Source organism: Barbatula barbatula, assembly GCF_947034865.1.
Source record: "Barbatula barbatula genome assembly, chromosome: 1".
In the NCBI taxonomy this organism is placed as follows: Eukaryota; Metazoa; Chordata; class Actinopteri; order Cypriniformes; family Nemacheilidae; genus Barbatula; species Barbatula barbatula.
The window spans coordinates 21,756,517-21,774,281 of NC_136766.1; the positions used below are offsets into that span (position 1 = coordinate 21,756,517).

Here is a 17,765-nt window from a genome sequence, read left to right on the forward strand (position 1 = left end):
GACGATACTGCCAGGCTAGAAAAACTGCATCTTTAACGCTTTACAGATTTGATTTCTACTCAGCTAAAAAAATCAATAGTTTACATTAAGAAACTGTAATTTACTCTTTCTTCTGTGGTACACAAAAGAAGATATTTTGAGAAATGTTTCAGGGGATTTGTGTCCATAAAATGAAAGTCGATGGAAGTCATACAGGTTGATTCATATTTATTTCCCCTTTGTCTTGGATCTGGGTTTCCATGAAAACCTCTGCATAAAATGATTTATTCGTGTGGAAAATGTTTGTGAATATAAGTTTCTCACTACTGTACCGACAGGGCGACAAAAGGAGATGACGTCTTATCATGTCAGTGCTATCAGAATTTGCACCTCCGTGCCCAGCACATCAAACACAAGCTGAAGTAAACGAGCCCATCCTGGATGAGGGCCAGCGTTGTCCAACGCTTTGTCATCCACCAGCGAATCAGAACTAGCTGTGAAAACTTAAAAATACAGCTGTGCACACTGCACTAGCCCCTTCAACTTCCCCTGACACTGACCCAGCACCTATGGAATCCAGTCAGTTTGACCATGGGACTGAACTGTTTTTGACCTCATTCCTCAGTTAAGTCAAAGTAACAAGTATCAGATAAACAGCACATGGTTTGCAATGTGTGGAGACAAACACTTACCTTCAAAATCCTCTGGTCTGGTAAGGTCGATGACCCTGTGATGACCGATCTTTCCATCCTCGCCTAGTTTACCCAAGTGACCAAGATTTTCATAATGAGACCTCTCCTGCAAATACAAAAAAAAAAGATATATATATATTTAGAATGGGTTCCGAAGTATGTGCACCTTGTTTAAAAAAGTATTTTCAGTCTTTTCAGTCATTTCAGTCAGGCTGTAAGGCTAACACCAAATAATAATAACAATAAAAAAACACACACATCATCCTCGCGTGCATTTTGATGGGCCAATCTATATCACAACTACTGTATAGTCTCTTCCCATCTATCTGTAGGGACTTGTACCGGTAAATCTGAAACACTCTTGTAAAATGGATTTAGAAACAACACACTGAAAGATCCTGAGCACACAATGCAGCTTGGGACCTCCAGCGAAATGTTGGGTTTCTTTTTTCCTCCCTCTAATCTTTGTATACATGCCCCTGTCTCTGAGCTCCCTGTCTATCATTTATTTAAGGCTCGTGCTAGGAGAAACACGTCATGTTTTCCCTTTTGTCGTGTCACTTTCTGTTCAGATTAAACTTGGCATCATGTCACACTTGATGCACAATAAACTCCTGTCATTCGTCGCCCGCGCGACAATATTAAATGTCATGTTCGTGTGCTTTTACAGATTGAAATAACAGCTTTCAGAAGGCTCTCCTGAATGGTTGCAGCACATTACACTTAATGTATTATGCAGAGCGAGAGGGCCGACTGCTGCTGGGGCCCATTGTTAAATGACCTAGTTCTGCCGTGAGTGAGGCAGGGCATTAGCGGAGGCCTTGTGTCTCATTCTCTCTAAAGACTCCAAGAGAAGATGGACACTTTGACTCGGCAGGACGCGAGTAATCTCTCCCCCCTCCGACCGGTGCTTGAAGAAGCTAAAAGCGAGGCGTGTTACGGTGAGTCGGCCCCAGATCGTTTGTTCTACTCCCAGGGTATGCACTCAATCTCGGCCGAAAGGTGTGCTTCAATTGTCTTTTTCCGGGCACATGGCTTTTCTTCAGAGAACGCCTATCACACACAGTTTGAACAGACACTCGGGCGGGTGTCCCAAACAATGCTAACAGCTCCCCTGCCACACACACAGACACCGACCTGCACATTAATCTTTCAGCCGCGCTGCTTTGACCGTTTTGCTCGTTTGTTTGTTTTCAGCTCTTTTCGCCACTGGGGAAAGTCAGAGGAGCATTGAAGCTCCTCACACGGTAAAAGATTATCTCTTCGGCTCAACTTGTCAATAGCCCACGACAATAGTGGATTACTTGGGATGATTGTGTGATTATTGCACCTGGGGTAACTTTAATTTGACTTCATTCACTGTCAGTGAGTGTTTAAAAAACAGGTTAAAGGAAGACAATTGTCTGATTTGCAAATGATGTTTGACATCATTGTTATCATTTACAGTGTTCGTCTGTATATGAACAGGTGCTAACAAAACAAAGATTCTATTCCCAGTAAACACATCAAAATGTATTTGTACTGTAAAAAAAAATTAAGTTTACGATTGAACAGAATTTTAAAGTTTTATTTGACAGAATTGTCACATATTTTTTAAATCAGTTAAAAATAATAAATGACAGAAATAAAGTGTACATTTTGGTGTAAATTTAGTTTTACTTGACATATTTATTAGACCATAACCCAATGTAAGGTTTGTGCCGCATCTGCCCTTAACTAACACTATTGGTTAGTTTATGTTTCTGTAGGCCTAATGGTTCAGCGGTGTGTTTATGCTCTTAAGTAAAAGTATTTCTAATGCTAATATATATAATTACTGTTGTTATACATGCAATTTAGAATTTCCTGTTTGACAATGATGGCAATAAAAATACTTCATTTTTTATTCAGATGCCCAATTACAGTATTAATTTATGGCTCAGATTTGGGCACAAAAATGTGAGTAAAGACATTTAAGTTTGTTTGTTATTTGTCTACATACAGTAATAAAAACGTTTTTTACAGCTTCCTAAAATACATGTTCCTCTTTATTATGACAGGTATGTAGTATACTAAATTTTTTAAGCACTGTAAAATACTGTACATTGTATTAATCGTCCTCAATGCATCGCTAGTATCGCCCTATTTACTTCTTTCTGTTCTTAGAAAACATTTACCGCTTCTCAAAAACATGGCACAAGTATCCAAGAGACGTACAGAAAAAAAGTACTGCAATTTGCCACCATGCTTGATGGAACAACCATTATTTATGGCCATCTGAGTGATTCTGATGTACAATTAACCACTACCTGCTTATGGCCTGTCATTAAGAGCTGGCTGTCGTGACTCTGCCTTGCTTATTTAAGTGTTTTCTAATTATGACATATGTAGCGGTCCCCACTGGGCTCGGCGGCTTTGTAAAGATGAGTTGGAGCGCTAGCTCGCCGTGCCACGCTCCGTGTGAAGCCTCCTACGCTGCTGTATTCATCACCAGACCGCATTATTGCACTTAATGAAAGAGGCGCACGGCCCCCGATGACAAATTGACTGATGTGCGATTAGTCGCACGAGCAATGGGCGATGCGCCGTGGACAGTCCGCTGGGGAAGGTTTCAACAACTGGAGAAAGTGTGTGTGTGTGTGTGTGCGTGCGTGTGTGCGTGTGTGTGTGGAGGGAGGGGGTTACAAATTACTTGCTTCTGTCCTCCCCGCTTAGCTGGCTCTCTCTGATCAATCAACCCCTTTTATAAAGTCATGATCATTAAACATCAGTTTGGTGAACAAGAAGCATTCATCAACGAGTTACATTAAATACTGTTTGGGCGCTAAACTTTCTTTTTTTAAACAGGAACTTTTTAAGTCAACATGGAGCTATTGTATACGAACGTGGGATCAAACACCTTTGTGGTCCATGTCTTACTTCACAAAGAGAGCGCGAGAGGTCATTCGTGTTTAGGAAGTGCCGTTATACATGACAGACAGTCTGTTTACAGTGTACATTTAGAGTCTGTAATTGCAAAAGTGAACAAGAACATAAAAACTAAATGAGCACACCTTCAAACATTGCACAAAGAATTTCCATAAAAATTTAATATACTGTTTTATACACTTATTGGTTGTAACTTTCATATCGTAATTTATATCGTAGCATTAGTATTATGGTAAAAATATTAAAAGAGATAATTTATATGCATAACATCAGGCTTTTTGTTTGAAGACTTGAAAAAGGTCCAAAACGGCTTTACTACTGTCCGCATCAAGTGCTGTGATAAATCAATGGCATTTTTATTATTTTATGGTGTCATTAAATTTTTACTGATCACTTTGCCACAGCAGAGCAGTGAAGGGTGTGTCTCCTGCTGAGAAAGGCCCGTCCGGTCGAGCTCGTACTCACGAGCGGATCTCTGTATTGTGCTATAAAGGATATTTATAATGCGCATTACAGCATCCACAAGTGCCGGAGAGAAGGAGAAAAGGGTGGAGAGGGAAAATACAATGCAAAAAAAAACAATGAAAAAATATGTCATGGTACACGTTGTGCCCCTCCCATGCTAACCGCGACCTCTCTGGCGCACGGCTGGCCCTTCCCTCAAATGAGTTCAGCATGCAGCCGTTCGTTCCCACATCTAAAATTATAACCACAGCTCTGAGCTGAAGTGGAAAAAGACACCCACAATAATCTCCCCTCAGCTATCCTTTTTTCCCCTCCATCCTGAAATTCGGTCGCTGAATGCATTTTGTTTCGGCGGAGGAAGGCTGCACGGTGAAGTAATAACACAGGAGGAGCGATGGCAAGGCCGCTGGAACTTCTGAACATCTGGAGTGGAGCCAGAGCGTGGAGCCCATGTCAGCACAGCGGAGAAGGCTTTAATCAGGCCGGCCGCAGAACATGTGCCTGAGGACTGCAGCGGGGTGTATTTCGGGCAGAAGCGCATTGTGCTGGTGTCTACCCTGTACTTACACATTGCATTGCCATAGAATGACGCTTATCCTCCCTTATAAATAGCCAGGCTTCGGCCATATGGCCTTGGATTGTTCCAGCTGGATGTGCGCGAGTCCAGATAATGGCAATTGTGAGGTAAATTTGGGCCTGCTTAACGTGGGCATCCGCATCCAGATGTTTTAAAAGAGAATGGGGAAAGCATACGCCTTTGCTTCTTACAGATGAGAAGGCATGAGCAGGTTGAACGCAACATAGAACTTAAATTAGCAGGTGCGGTTTACTAATCTGACCAGTTGCACGAGGCTAATATCATAATCTGACACAAAACAAGAAATGAAACCAACACAATGGTCCAGTGAAACTGTGCTTGTGTCATGTGTCTTGAGACTGAATGCTGAGAATACATCATGTTCTCAAGATTCAACACCTGGCTCAGAGATCCAAGTGATAGAGGAAAAAAAGGAAGGCTTTGAAAGGATATTACAATGAGTGCTGACCGTCTATGCGCAATATAGCTTCAGTCATCTCAGAATTCTGTGGCCAGGCCCTATACAGTACAACCCACTAAAGCGCACGTCTATTTTGCCCCTCATCTGCTTTCAATTCCCTCCGTAACCAATCACAATGTTATTTATAATTGTGCAGCTTCCAGTAGTTGGTAGTTCTGAAACGTTTAGTCTAAAGCACATGCAGTTGTGCGGTGAGCTTGGTGTTCCTTTCATGCGGTCACTCGCTTTTTATTCCTGAGCGGCGTTCCATGCTCAGAGGCTTCCAGAATGAAGGAGCGGCCGTTGGCACAGAGCGAATGAGACCTCCCTCCACCGGTGATCATTCATAGTTCCAGAAGAGCTGCACCGAAGACACAGTTGCATTTTCGTGACCTCATTTTTTATTGTAATCTCTTTTCAGAATGAGCATCACTGTGAAACATTATACCATCACGGCATGTAAAACTAACAACTTTCGGTCTCTTATAAAAACTAGGAACTTTACCCAAAACATCTGACCTTTTAACATCACTGGGGAAATGAACCGTTTTATGTCCATCTCTTGGCTATAAAGGAACATGTCCAGCGCTGTTTTTCGCTCCTGCTGCGTCGAGATATTTCGCTCTGGACCTTTTTTATATGCTTTTTAGGCTTTAAATGACCCTGAACTGTTCACAAAGCCCTCAAGGATCTGTTAAGAAGAGCCTTGGCTTTCTCTGCTGTTATCATGCTATCTGTTTAAAATAATGGACACTGGGAATTTCATGATCTGGAAGACAGAGGTTTCTTTATGCGTCTGTTCGGAGGGGATCCTTCCAAATATGGCGACATAATCGACCCATTGTACTTTATTCTTTACGCTAGTTTTGTTGTATGATATCTGCAGTAAGCAGAACCAGTGCAGGTCTGGCGTTTAGAGGCTTGTTATATTTTTGAACGAGTGCCCTGTTATGGCCATTTGGGATTTTACGCAGCCACAGCGTAACATCAGAGCTGAGCTTTGGTCATGTTGCACTAGGAAAAAATAAGAGTAAAAATAAGTGTGTGGCATTGTTTCAAAACTAGACCGGGACGTACGCCCACACACGTTCAAACCCACACAATCCATCAAAAAAGGCATTATTTTTATTCTCTGGAACATCCAAACAATTGGAACAAAGAAATAATGTAAGCAATACTCAACAATGGCACTTGCTGGCAATGAGCAGTGCCTGAGTTCAAAATATAATCAAATTTGGGATGGCCAAAGCTATGTATGGCAGGATTTACTCTGCGGCCAAAAATAACCTATGCTGGCAATTTCCGAGACAGCAGCAGAAAAAGCGGTGGAAAATTGCTTCCAGGGCTGCAGACCAGACAAGATTATACCCCAAGACTTTGTAAAGGGAAGCGTGAATAGGACCCTAACACACACAGGGAGGGAAGGAGGGCAAACATTGGCTTTGGATGTAAAGGTAGGGGGTGAGGATTTCGATGGGAGGGAGCAAAGCTCCATTTAAATGTTTGTGGCCCTGTGCTCTGGGATTTGAGAAAAGTGAATATTCCTCTCATCAATAATGTAGGCGGGGGGGGGGGGGGCGCAGAGCCACGCGGATGCTCAATAGGTTAATACACTGGCCTTTCACCCTTTGATTCCAGTTTGGGAAGTGTCAGCACAAGAATATATTTTATATCCCCACCAGAGCCCGCCGGACTGCGACGTCTGTCGAAAACTAGGTTATTAGCAAGAGCGATATCTAAAATCAAAATCTGGCCTCTTTCCAAAGTGCTGGAACCTTATCATTACGTGGCTTGTAAAATTTCATTCTAAAATGTAAGTTCAAACAAAGCACAGTAGTTACACTTATTATACTGAAAGTGGAAAAAATTTGACCCAGTCTGTGAAACCCCAGCTCCTAAAACCATATGTGTTATACATAAAAACATTCTTCACAATGTAAATAACATTCTGTGAAAATTTTACTTGTATATCTTTAGATTGAAATCACAGAAAAATTATTGTATGAAACAAAACTTTACATTTAGAATATGAGACTATATAAAAAAGGACATGCACTGGGACAAATAAATAATAAAGTGGAGTAATTGCTCTCCGTAGACAATGAAACAAATAATAAATATTTGACCAAAAAGCAAATTGTTAGAGGTCCCATAAAAGCTTTTCTTTCACTGATGGGACTGAAAAAAGAAAGACAGATAGAAAACACGCAAGCAAACAGTAAAACATGAATATTTTACACATACACCTAAAAGACAGAAGACTCAAAGGACACGGCTCTTCCATCTCAGCAAACAGAACAGAGAGAGAGAGAGAGAATATAGAGAATGAGAGAGAGGCGCGAGACAAGGAAGTGACTGCGTGCGATATATAAAAGAGAGAGAAATGGATGCCGGTCAATCCATTGTGTTCTACAGACACACTTTTTATTAAAAGATGAATTGATCCATCTGTAAGCAGCACTTAGCCCCACTCTGCGGCTCAGTCGTTACACTGGGATAAATCAATATTTAATATCCCCCACCAACAGCCCCAGTAGATGATGTTAACCTCTCCTTAATCCCATTTATGTTACCTTTCTAGAATCTTCCGCGTAAGCTTTCACCATGATAAACTTCCAAACAGCAAACTGGAAGGCAGTTATTAAAGGGCGTCCAGTATTTATGTCAGGTGAGGCGATGTGCTGAAATATTCATATTCTGAAACTGACCAAAGTGAAAGCTTTTATCTGGAACACCTACAGGCGTGAGCAGCGGCACAGGCCGACTGTCTGACTCCGGTGATATACAACGGACAGTTCATTACTGTTTTGTGCATTGCTGTAAGAAGCTCTCCTCCATGACATGTTAAGTGTCCCGTTAGAAAGATATGGGTACAGGGCATTGCCCCTTTTTTCTGGCTTTTAATGTAAATGAAGTATTTCAGATGTTATGTAACAATACTGAATAACTGAACAATATTTCATTGGGAATTATTAACGGCTGCATTAGAATTAGCTTCAAATTTCAGGGGCGTTTGGAGCATACTGCATGAAATGGAATAGACAGTTTCTGTTTGACTTCTGGTTGTTTGTGAAATGAATAAATCTGTTTGGCCTAGCAACAGACTGTGGTGGAACTGCCTTTATGATATCATCAGATGCAGACAGGCCTCTGAGAGACGTTACAGTACAAAAGAAGTTTGACATTTCTTCTTCTGGATTTTACGGTAAAGGTCATAAAAAGTTATATTCTGAGATACGGGAGCAACCTCAAACTCAGATGAGGAGAAAGAAATAAAGGCAGAGAAAGTCTTTGTGAATGATGCCTGATTGACTTCAATGGAAGGAGTCTTTGTGATCTGCGGAATAACCTATAGCAACAATGAAAATTCAAACATACCAGTCATATTTTCACGGTGATAGAACACTTAATTATTATTGGTTGTTGTGCTCCTGTCAAAGACAGCGGATCTTTGCACCGTCAGCTTCCCAGAATTACCTTGCCCTTACATCAAAGTCCTTCAGGGAAAACACATTTAGCCTGAAGCTTAATGTCTTTTTCTCCAGGGCATGGAGCTTATGGAGGAAGGGGGTCGGTGGGGGTGGTGAAGAGACACAGGAAAAGCATTCGCCAGGCTCACCTGAGCCGAGCCGCCAAAATAACCATGTGAAAAGGAGGGCCTCACAATCGTGTGAAGACAAAACCCCGAGCACGAACAAAAGGAAAGAAAGAAAGCGTTAAGCTCTGCCTGGTAAGAACAATGCAGGCATAGGTGTGTGCTGCCTGTTGACAAACGTTTCTTTTCAGCCATTGTTGGCGCAACATTCAGGTCATGTAGCGGCATATTCTCATGTTTGGCTGACCATAAGCTAACCCCGCAGCGAGTTTGGGAGGTAAGGAGCGCTGGAGAGGATGAGTTGAGGCTGGTGGAGGTAGAATGAAGAAAGGGGAAGGGAGGGAGACAGCCACAGGTGACGGCTGCACGTTCACATACCGTACCCACATTCAAAGAACACAAACAAAAGAGAGTGAAATCTCTGAAGAATGGCGTGTAATGCAGTGGCTTAGGTGATATCTCCATTTATAATGGCTTAGAGTTGAGCATTGTGTTTGAGAAAACAAGATTATGGCTTCTACAATGCTTTTGTGGGCAGTAAAGAGGTACAGTAAATTGCTGGGAGAAACACCTACAATGAAAAAAACTCAGTCATGAGAATTTCGCGAATAGCTGGTGGGAATCTGAAGCTTTAAGCTGAACGTCACTGCTGTTTGTACTTTACGGAGCACACACTTGTCCACCCGAATCTGGGCGCATGTGTTTCGCCTGGAGTTTGTTTAAAAATAGTCCCTCTACTTTTTTTACATATACATTGGCCTACTTTAAGAAGCTGGTTAAAAGTAATCAAGTGCTGAAATATTAATAACTTTCCACTCCCGGTTCCTGCCTGCGTCTCACAGCCAACTGGCACCATGGCATCAATCAGATGGTAGTGGTGTCTGTTTTTTGCTCCTTGATTGACTCATTGATTGAAGATATTTTTAAAAGGAATCCCTGAGAGAACGCACGCTCCCCATACAAAGTGGGCCTGTCCCACACCAGGGGCTGAAGAGGGCCGCCTGAACGCTTTAATTGGGCAGAGACATCACAGTTTGAACCCGCGCAGGCCGGGCACCAGAGGACGACGATGGTCCTCGCTCACAAACACAAACACGCGCTCATCCATCATCTACCCTGCCAATGCCAATCAAAGACACTCCTTTGGACGGGCTTCAAAGGCCTTGATTGGTTTTAAAGATCATCTCTGAAAAAACACTGTGGGCTCAAGTCCTTGAGCCTCGGCTGCTGTTGTGCCCTCAGGCGAAAGGAGTTGGAACGAGAAGATGTTGTTGTGAAGGATCTCACCTTATCAACCCGGCAGTTGTTCAGACTCATGCCGGTGAGGGCAGAGAGCTTGGCATCCATTCCTTGCTGATGATGCAGCAGCTGCTCTCTCTGTATCTGCTCCCTCATTTTCCTCGCCTCCTGAATGGCCTTCATCACCGCGTCCTGATCTCCAAACAATGCTGTTGAGTTCAGGCTGGACAGGATATCTGCAGGGATGAATCACTTGGTTAATGCGCAAAAAAATCCAGCAACTTAAGTGCTTGAATTGCGTTCAGTAGCTTCACTTCAATATTATAAACATTTATACATTATTATACACAAAACTGAGTCTAATAAAGGGAATGTTCACTCAGAAATAAACATTTGACATCATTTATTCACTCTCATATGATTTAAAACCCGTATTTTACTCTTTGTTTTGTGGAACAGAAAAGAAGATATTTTGAGAAATGTCTGTGGTTTTGTCCATAGAATGGAAGTCAATGGGGGCCAATGATGTTCAGTTACCAAAATTCTTCAAAATATCTTCTTTTGTGTTTTGCAGAAGAAAGTCATACACGTTTTTATATGATATGAGGGGGAGTAAATGATCTCTCTCTAATATAATAAATGCGTGCAAAATAGGTGAACAAACATAAAGAATAAAGCAGATTAGAAACTTTATACCCGCAAAGACAAAAGATCCATGTCAGTCTCATTCTTAAGGTTTCACAAAACATGTTTATAAAATAAAAAAGCACATTATATTTAGATTATAACTTTTATTCTTATTTTTTGTCGCTGTGTGGTGTCTGGAACCGCTCTTCCGCAGCCCCCTGTAAACCCTATACAGTACTTTTAAGGCCATATTGGGAAACAAAATATAGGAGATCTTGTTATCAGGCTCTGTGCGTATAGTGTGCAAGTGTGGCCAACACTGTGTGTGGGGGGAGCAGGAAACTAAGCGAGCAATCTCAGTGTGTGTCGCCTTTCTGTAATTAGTGGATCAAAGTGAGGTGAGGCGGGATGGCAGTTAAATCTCGGAAATAGTAGAAAAACAAACACCAAGCCTGTGTTCAAAGCCCAACTCCAAGAGAAGGAGGGAAATGAAAGCTGCTCAACAACACAGTGTCGTTTTAATGAAAGACTGTTTTTAGTAACTGTTAGTAGCAGCTTCCGAAAAAGAAATCTTAATATGAGAGATGACCTACAAGCTTTGAAAAAAAATACACCAATGGTATGCGCAGCTCTATTCTAAAGCAGTTAACATGGCTGCATCTAAGAGAGATGGTGAAATGGGAGTCTATCGCGGGTGAGAATCTTTATAATTATGAAACATGAAAGTTTTACCCAGAGATGAGCGACCTATTCCTCCAATGGGGCTGGGGATTCCTCCGCTCTTAGACAGACTGTTCGGGCTGCTCTTGCTGCCTGGGAAGAGACTTTGTGTTGGGGATGTGGGAGATTTGACCGGCTCAGCTGTTTTGGGTCGGGCGGAGAGGTTGAGAGGCTGCGTTCCCTCCTCCTGTACATAAAAGACACAAAGCTTCTGTTAAAACAGGGACGCCCAACAGAGAGATGCTTTCCATCTCACATAAAAGACAATGCACCAGAGGCTATTACTGTTGAATAATTAGCCCAACTCCTCCAAGACATGGGTTCTGTATTCATAGCCAGGCTCTGTGCCATGCTGTAGCTCCTTAGTGGAGCGAGGGCCAGGCTTTGTTCAGGATAATTAAAACCCACTCTGTCTGAGCACACATCTTTATCTCCTCACCTGCTTTCAGGCCTGGAGAAACGGTTAACAAATAATGCAGTCGTTTTTAAACCGGGGTGAGCTTACGGAAAAAATGTGGATAAACATATAACTATTATGTAGGTATCTGCCTCATTGGCGTTATGAGGTGAATAGATTCAAAGTGGTCTAATTAATATTAAATGTAGTAAAATAAAATTGCATTATTATATTGACCCATCAATTATATGGGTACACTTGTAAAAGTTTAGAATTAAAGTTAAAACTGCAATCCATAACTTAATGTAAAAAACTGTACTATTGCGTCAGCTGGGGCACCAGAGAAAAAATACATTGTAAAATACTTAATTTTTTGTAAAGTATTATTTACTTGCTCAGTAACTAAAAATAATTGAATTATTTGCTTTTTTAAATAATTTGTATATGTGTAAAATTGTACAAATTTTGAATGACAGTTAAAGCTGCAATCCGTAACTAGATGTAAAAAATAATTATAATTTCATAAATTTGAAGGTTACTTTACGCATTTCTCTTTACATGAGATTTCCCAAAAAATTTTAGCTCGGATTATACATAAAAGCATTATTTATACGACATACTGTAAAAAATCCCATAAAAACTGTAATATTCCATCAACTGAGGCACATGAAAAAAAATGAAAAAAAATATGTGTAACAGCTTCATGAGTGAAACGCTATATAACTAAAGCTCAGAAGCATCATCCATCTAAAATTATTTTTTAGGTAGGTAATTTCATCACATTAAACACATCTCAGATAAAACAACTGGTTAGCAATCGCCGTTTTAGCAGTTCAGTTGACTGTAAATCTCAAGTATATCCAGGCTTGAAAAAGATTTCGCTGGCTGTGTCCAAACAGATGGGCCACATACAGAGACTGCCCCCAGCTCTTTAAAAATCTGACTGCCAATAACAGTTTGTCGTTCAATTATCCTTCAACTAGACAAACAAACAGATTGCTAGCTAATTAAGCACAACATATCTACATATGGAGCTAACGGGGCAAAAATCAAGCAACATCTTTTATCAATATTAACATTAGGATTCTCGTTCAACACGAGTCAATTAACCGATTAGATTCAGAGCTGAGGGCTAACAGCAATGACTCTGCACGTCTAAAAATGCCCATCCGACTATGCGGTTGAACATAGGCTCGGTGTAATTTCCAACGATCTTAGCGTCTGCTCTGAAAAGAGGCTGAGATGTTTATATGTGGCAGTGCTCTCCAAGGGCACAGCTCCAAAAACCCCGGAGGAGCAGCCGAGCTGAGCAGACCGCAAACAGCGCTACGCACACACTACCGTTCAGCTCAATGATTTATCATCAACTCTATTGTGATATTAACCTAAACTTTTCCAAATGTGCGTGTTTTATGTTACAGCCGCAGGACGATGATGCATACAGGCTCAGCTCTGAGCTGAAAACCGGTGGAAAAGAGCCATGTGGTGCGAGTCCCCTACTGTTAATCTTATAAAAGAAACAAAAGAGAAATCATCACATCATTGTAGCCTCATCAATATATTTAGATTATGTGCCGCTGATGTCATTGTCTTTGTTCTGTCCAAGTTCAAAGTTAAAAATGTGGCCAGTGTCTTTGATGAGAAACCGAGTGGTGTGTTCCAAAAATTGCTCTTCAGGGGCAGAAAGAGCCATAGCAACCCTGTCCACAGAGTTCTGCTTGAGAGAGCCGGTGCCTTGTAAAAGCAGCTCAGATTGATGGGCTCGGATTTAAAGGAGAACCAGCGGCGAGCCCTCGCCGCAGTACCTACCAGACTTACTGAACAGAGGAAGCTGAGAATATCGGTCAAACACCACTCCAACTGCAACGGACCAGGCAGGGACCGTACCTTTACTTGAGTGAGGGGGGTACAAGCTCTCTTCTCATTCTTCAAGCCAGAGGGGGAGATGGGTCCACCAGAATTAGGGGGCTGGGGCAGCGGGGGCATCTTGGCTCCTGGAGAGACCTGCATGCTGGCCAGCTGGGCGGCGTAGAGTTGCTGTACGGAGAGACACAACCCACAATGCGTTAATATCCAAAGCCAGACACCATTCGAAGCCTTTATTCTCAATTTTCTCCTCTCTCTCTTCCTCCCTCCTGCATTTCTTTTTTCCTTTCCATCCCGACACAGAAGCTGCATCAAAGGTCTAACTGTATATCAAAGCTTGGATCCAGGGAGAGACAGCAGCCCGAAAAACCACACAGCGATGGCACGCATACAAGAGACATGTAGACACTTTTTTCCACTCATCACACAAGATTCGCAGACTTGCTCCCTCTCTAGATCTGATTTCCTTCCCCTCTCTTTCCCCTTTTACTTTAATTGGCGCCTTTATGAGTCACAGACTGCACAGGCAACACAGACACCTGAGTTACGCTACTTCTTTTGCACAGGGCACGTTCCCTTAAACAAAGTTAACCAAACTCAACGTTGTCGGGTTTTCATTAGTCGGTTTATCAAAGACGCTCATTATGACAGGAAACCTGACATAAAGAAATTCATGTTCTCCTGCTTATTTTCATTGGCCTGCGGTCAACGCACTCGCTCTCTTGAGCAACCTTTCAGTTGTACGGATTCAGCGCTACGTGTCAATCATTTAACGGAAGCGAGCACGGAAAGTGTGTGTGAGAGGTCTAGGCTTCAGCTCTGAGACTGATCATCTGTCATAACCTATTGAGAATGACTTTGACATCAAACCCACACACCAGGCAGACAAAAAGAATAAAAGTACAACTGTACCGTAAAAAACGAAAGTAGCGTTTGATCAAAAGAAACGATTCATTGCAAACCGTACAACAGCAAGTATTGACATTTGTTTTAGTGCTGTGCATTATTCACAGATGCGGAGAACGATCCATACTTCATTTCATGCTCTCTAAGGAGAGGAGAGCTATATGCACTTCTGCTTTCCCTCAGGCAAATATTGATCAGCGGGCAGGTTAATGCTTGTATTGTCTTATGTCTCTCACGTTAAGCAGGAGTGTCAAATATGAAGACGTTTTAAAACTAACCAGCACACTTGTCAATAATGTCACTGTTAGCAACAAAACTCAGATAAATACAATGGGAAAGCAAAAATACCCTCATAGTGAATTCTTATGTTTTTATTTGTAAGTGTAGCTCGCGAAAAAAGTTTTTTAAATTACAACAATACTACATTTTTATGTGAACAAAAGTACATTAAAATATTTAATGTAAATATTTACATAGCTTGATAAAGCTACGTTGTAATTGTTTTTTTGTTTAACTTTCTATTTTAAATTTGTAAATGTTTTATATTGGTTTTATTATCTCGTCAAAATATGTTCAACATTTATTCAACTTATACTTACAAATTACAATAACACATTTTTGAAAATTTTAAACGTAACTTAAATATTTAAGGCAATAAAAATGTGAACAGTGTTTATGTAATCTAACACATGAACAAGTTTATTACTTAAAGGTTTTCTATATAATTTGTGCAATTTTTAATAACTTTTATATTTACATTTAATCATTTGGCAGATGTCCTTATCCAAAGCGACATACAAGTAGATATTTGATATTATTCCGTATTTTTAACAGCTTGAAAATTCATTGCATTTTAGTTTATTCATTTGTATTTAAGAAATTAATGCGTGATAAAAATGCCTCTGTGAATCAATCCTGAGGGGCCACTATTGCCCCTTACAAAAAACTACAATTCTGACCCTGGATCAAACTTAGCTCATTTCATAATCACCTTGGACTGAGTGACACAGAAAATTGCCCCCTTGCTACTCCGGCAGGCATTACTCGACCCCGAAACTTCAATAGCAACATTTAGGCCAATTTTCCATCCTTGCCAAAAATAGCAGTCACCATTCTTCATTTGTTTTTACAGCCCCAGTCGTTGTATTTTAAAGCAGAAAAAAGCACAGAGGGGGTTTTCAACGCATTCGTACCCGGGCGTGTATGCCCTCTCCCTGCTCTCATTTCCTTTCCTTACTGCTCTACATAAGGACTCCATTTGTCTGAGATGGAAAAAGTGGCACCAGCATCAGTGGCCCGTCCCACCTCAACCACTCAGACAGAACACTCTGAACCCAAACAAAGCGCTTTGTGTCTACATGTATCAAGAGATATAAACACTAAAATGCTCTCTGGTACAGAAGTTAAACGCTTGCACATTAATGCCGCACAAAAGGGTCCTTCTTCTGCAAGAGACCCGGGCAACCGGCGGCGCACGGGCAGCGGAAATCGGCAGGCTGATTAGGTTCACACAGTGATAGCACCACTCGCTGGTCATGTAAACATAGGCAAAACAGAATGTCTTTGTCCTGTGAAGTTAAAAACACAATTTATACTTTTTCTCTATGTGTCTAATGTGTATGTGAATGTGCACTGTGTGTATTTTAATAAAAGGGAAAGAGGCAGAGAGGAAGCTCTCGCATCGGTCTGCTGGACAGATGTTTGTTAACAGCTCTGCTGTGGATGGGCAGACGGACTCTGACCTCACGTGGGAAGAACTTTATTGTTCCGGAAAAAGAGCGTAATTACCTTTTGCTTCAAATTAGAGTGAGTCGGTCTGTCTTTTGTGAGCCTTTATTAGCGGGTCAAAGTCGCACGGTTAGGTGTAAAGGTGCTGGGCCCCTTTCAACCAGAAGACACAGCAAAGAACAATAAATACTATTGTGGCTTAGGACACAGAGGTGTGACATTTAGAGCATTTCTCATTGTCAAGGGCAGGAAAAAGGAAGATGTGAAATTCTAATCTGCGCCTACCTTGACTGTTCAAAAGCTAAATATAAAACTATTTAATGGTTAAAAAGAAAAAGTATTGAATTGTCTCTAATCAATATCAATTTATTGTTTACATAAACTTATACTGTATGCTTTTAAAGCTTTGTCGTAATTTTTTTTAATTCATATTAATAATAATTGTCTTTCGTTTTCTTTTAAGTTTTGTGTATTGTAGGTGACTATTGAATATGTGAGAACATTGTATATTAAAACGTTTGTTACTAAAATATTTGAAGGGCGAGAGAGACATGTACAGAGAGACCGAGAAGTGGGGGAAATGCTGATGTGGTGGTGAGGACACATTTCGTAGTGTCTGAAGGGCAAGAGCAGGATAAAGCAAAGCTGCTCCATCGGGCCCCCTCTCCCTCTCCTCCAGCCATACTGTAGGGTCTCCGCAGCAGACCGGGCCAACGCTAATGAGGGTCATGCTGAAAGTCAATGGCCGAACAGGGAAAAGGGCAGCTGGGACGAGCTGGCCTCATGCCCCCTGCCCTACAAAACTAAGACGCTGAGCTTGATCAATCCCATCATCCTTCAGGCTGAACGCTGGAGTTAATACTGTCTACCGTCTCAATTCATACTGACAGAAAGCCAGAAAACCGCATGTAATGCGGGCCTGGTTTAAATCTAGCTATAATTATATAGCTTTCACTATTTCTGTTTCAAAAATGAGGAGTGAAAGGTCATATTTCAACAGAGTTTTTGACAAGACCATAACGTTCTTTTATTACTCAGCTGTCTGGGACACTTGATTCTAATTGGCGAATCTGTGCATTCTGCCGTTACTTTTTTAGTAAATAGTTAAAATGCTTTAAATCTGGGGTCAGGTTCAATCTGTCTAGATTTATTTTGATGATGGCTGACTGTATGTTACCCTTTGTAAAACTGGGTTGTGCTTTATTCTTCAGGAACAAAAGACAAACACTTCAACTCCTATCTAAACACACACACACATACACACGTGTGCTAAAACCAACAGACATACAGAGCGGTGTATAAGCAGCAATCTGACACAGTGGAGAGCTATTACAGTGTGTACTGAAGCTGCTGGCTTTGACGAAATGGGAGCCGATGGGGACAGAACACTAGAGAGGCCGAAAGCCAGGTAGAGAAAAAGAGAGGCAGAGATGTTGAGCCGCTCTCAGCATGTGGTTTCAGAAAGGCCTGCAGAGAAAAGGTCTGATCCACCCCAGTGACTCAGGTAATACCTTTGTCCACTTGAGCATTAAATGACTCGCTGCTATACAGCTTAGTTAGAGAGAGAGAGGCTCTGGAAATGGGGCTTTTCAATTCGCTCGCCCGCA

General features: G+C 41.4%; 1 protein-coding gene across 10 annotated transcripts in view; it reads right to left on the minus strand.

Annotated features, from left to right (window-relative positions):
* Positions 1–17,765, minus strand: part of sox6 (SRY-box transcription factor 6) — a 142,203-nt gene that overhangs the window by 13,120 nt on the left and 111,318 nt on the right. For all 10 annotated transcript variants that reach the window (XM_079457548.1, XM_079457549.1, XM_079457544.1 and 7 more), the window contains 4 exons: positions 13,546–13,695; positions 11,274–11,448; positions 9,963–10,150; positions 672–777 (listed from right to left, as the gene is read on the minus strand). In XM_079457548.1, the coding sequence (XP_079313674.1) occupies positions 672–777; positions 9,963–10,150; positions 11,274–11,448; positions 13,546–13,695 (619 nt within the window). The remainder of the gene's footprint in view (positions 1–671; positions 778–9,962; positions 10,151–11,273; positions 11,449–13,545; positions 13,696–17,765) is intronic.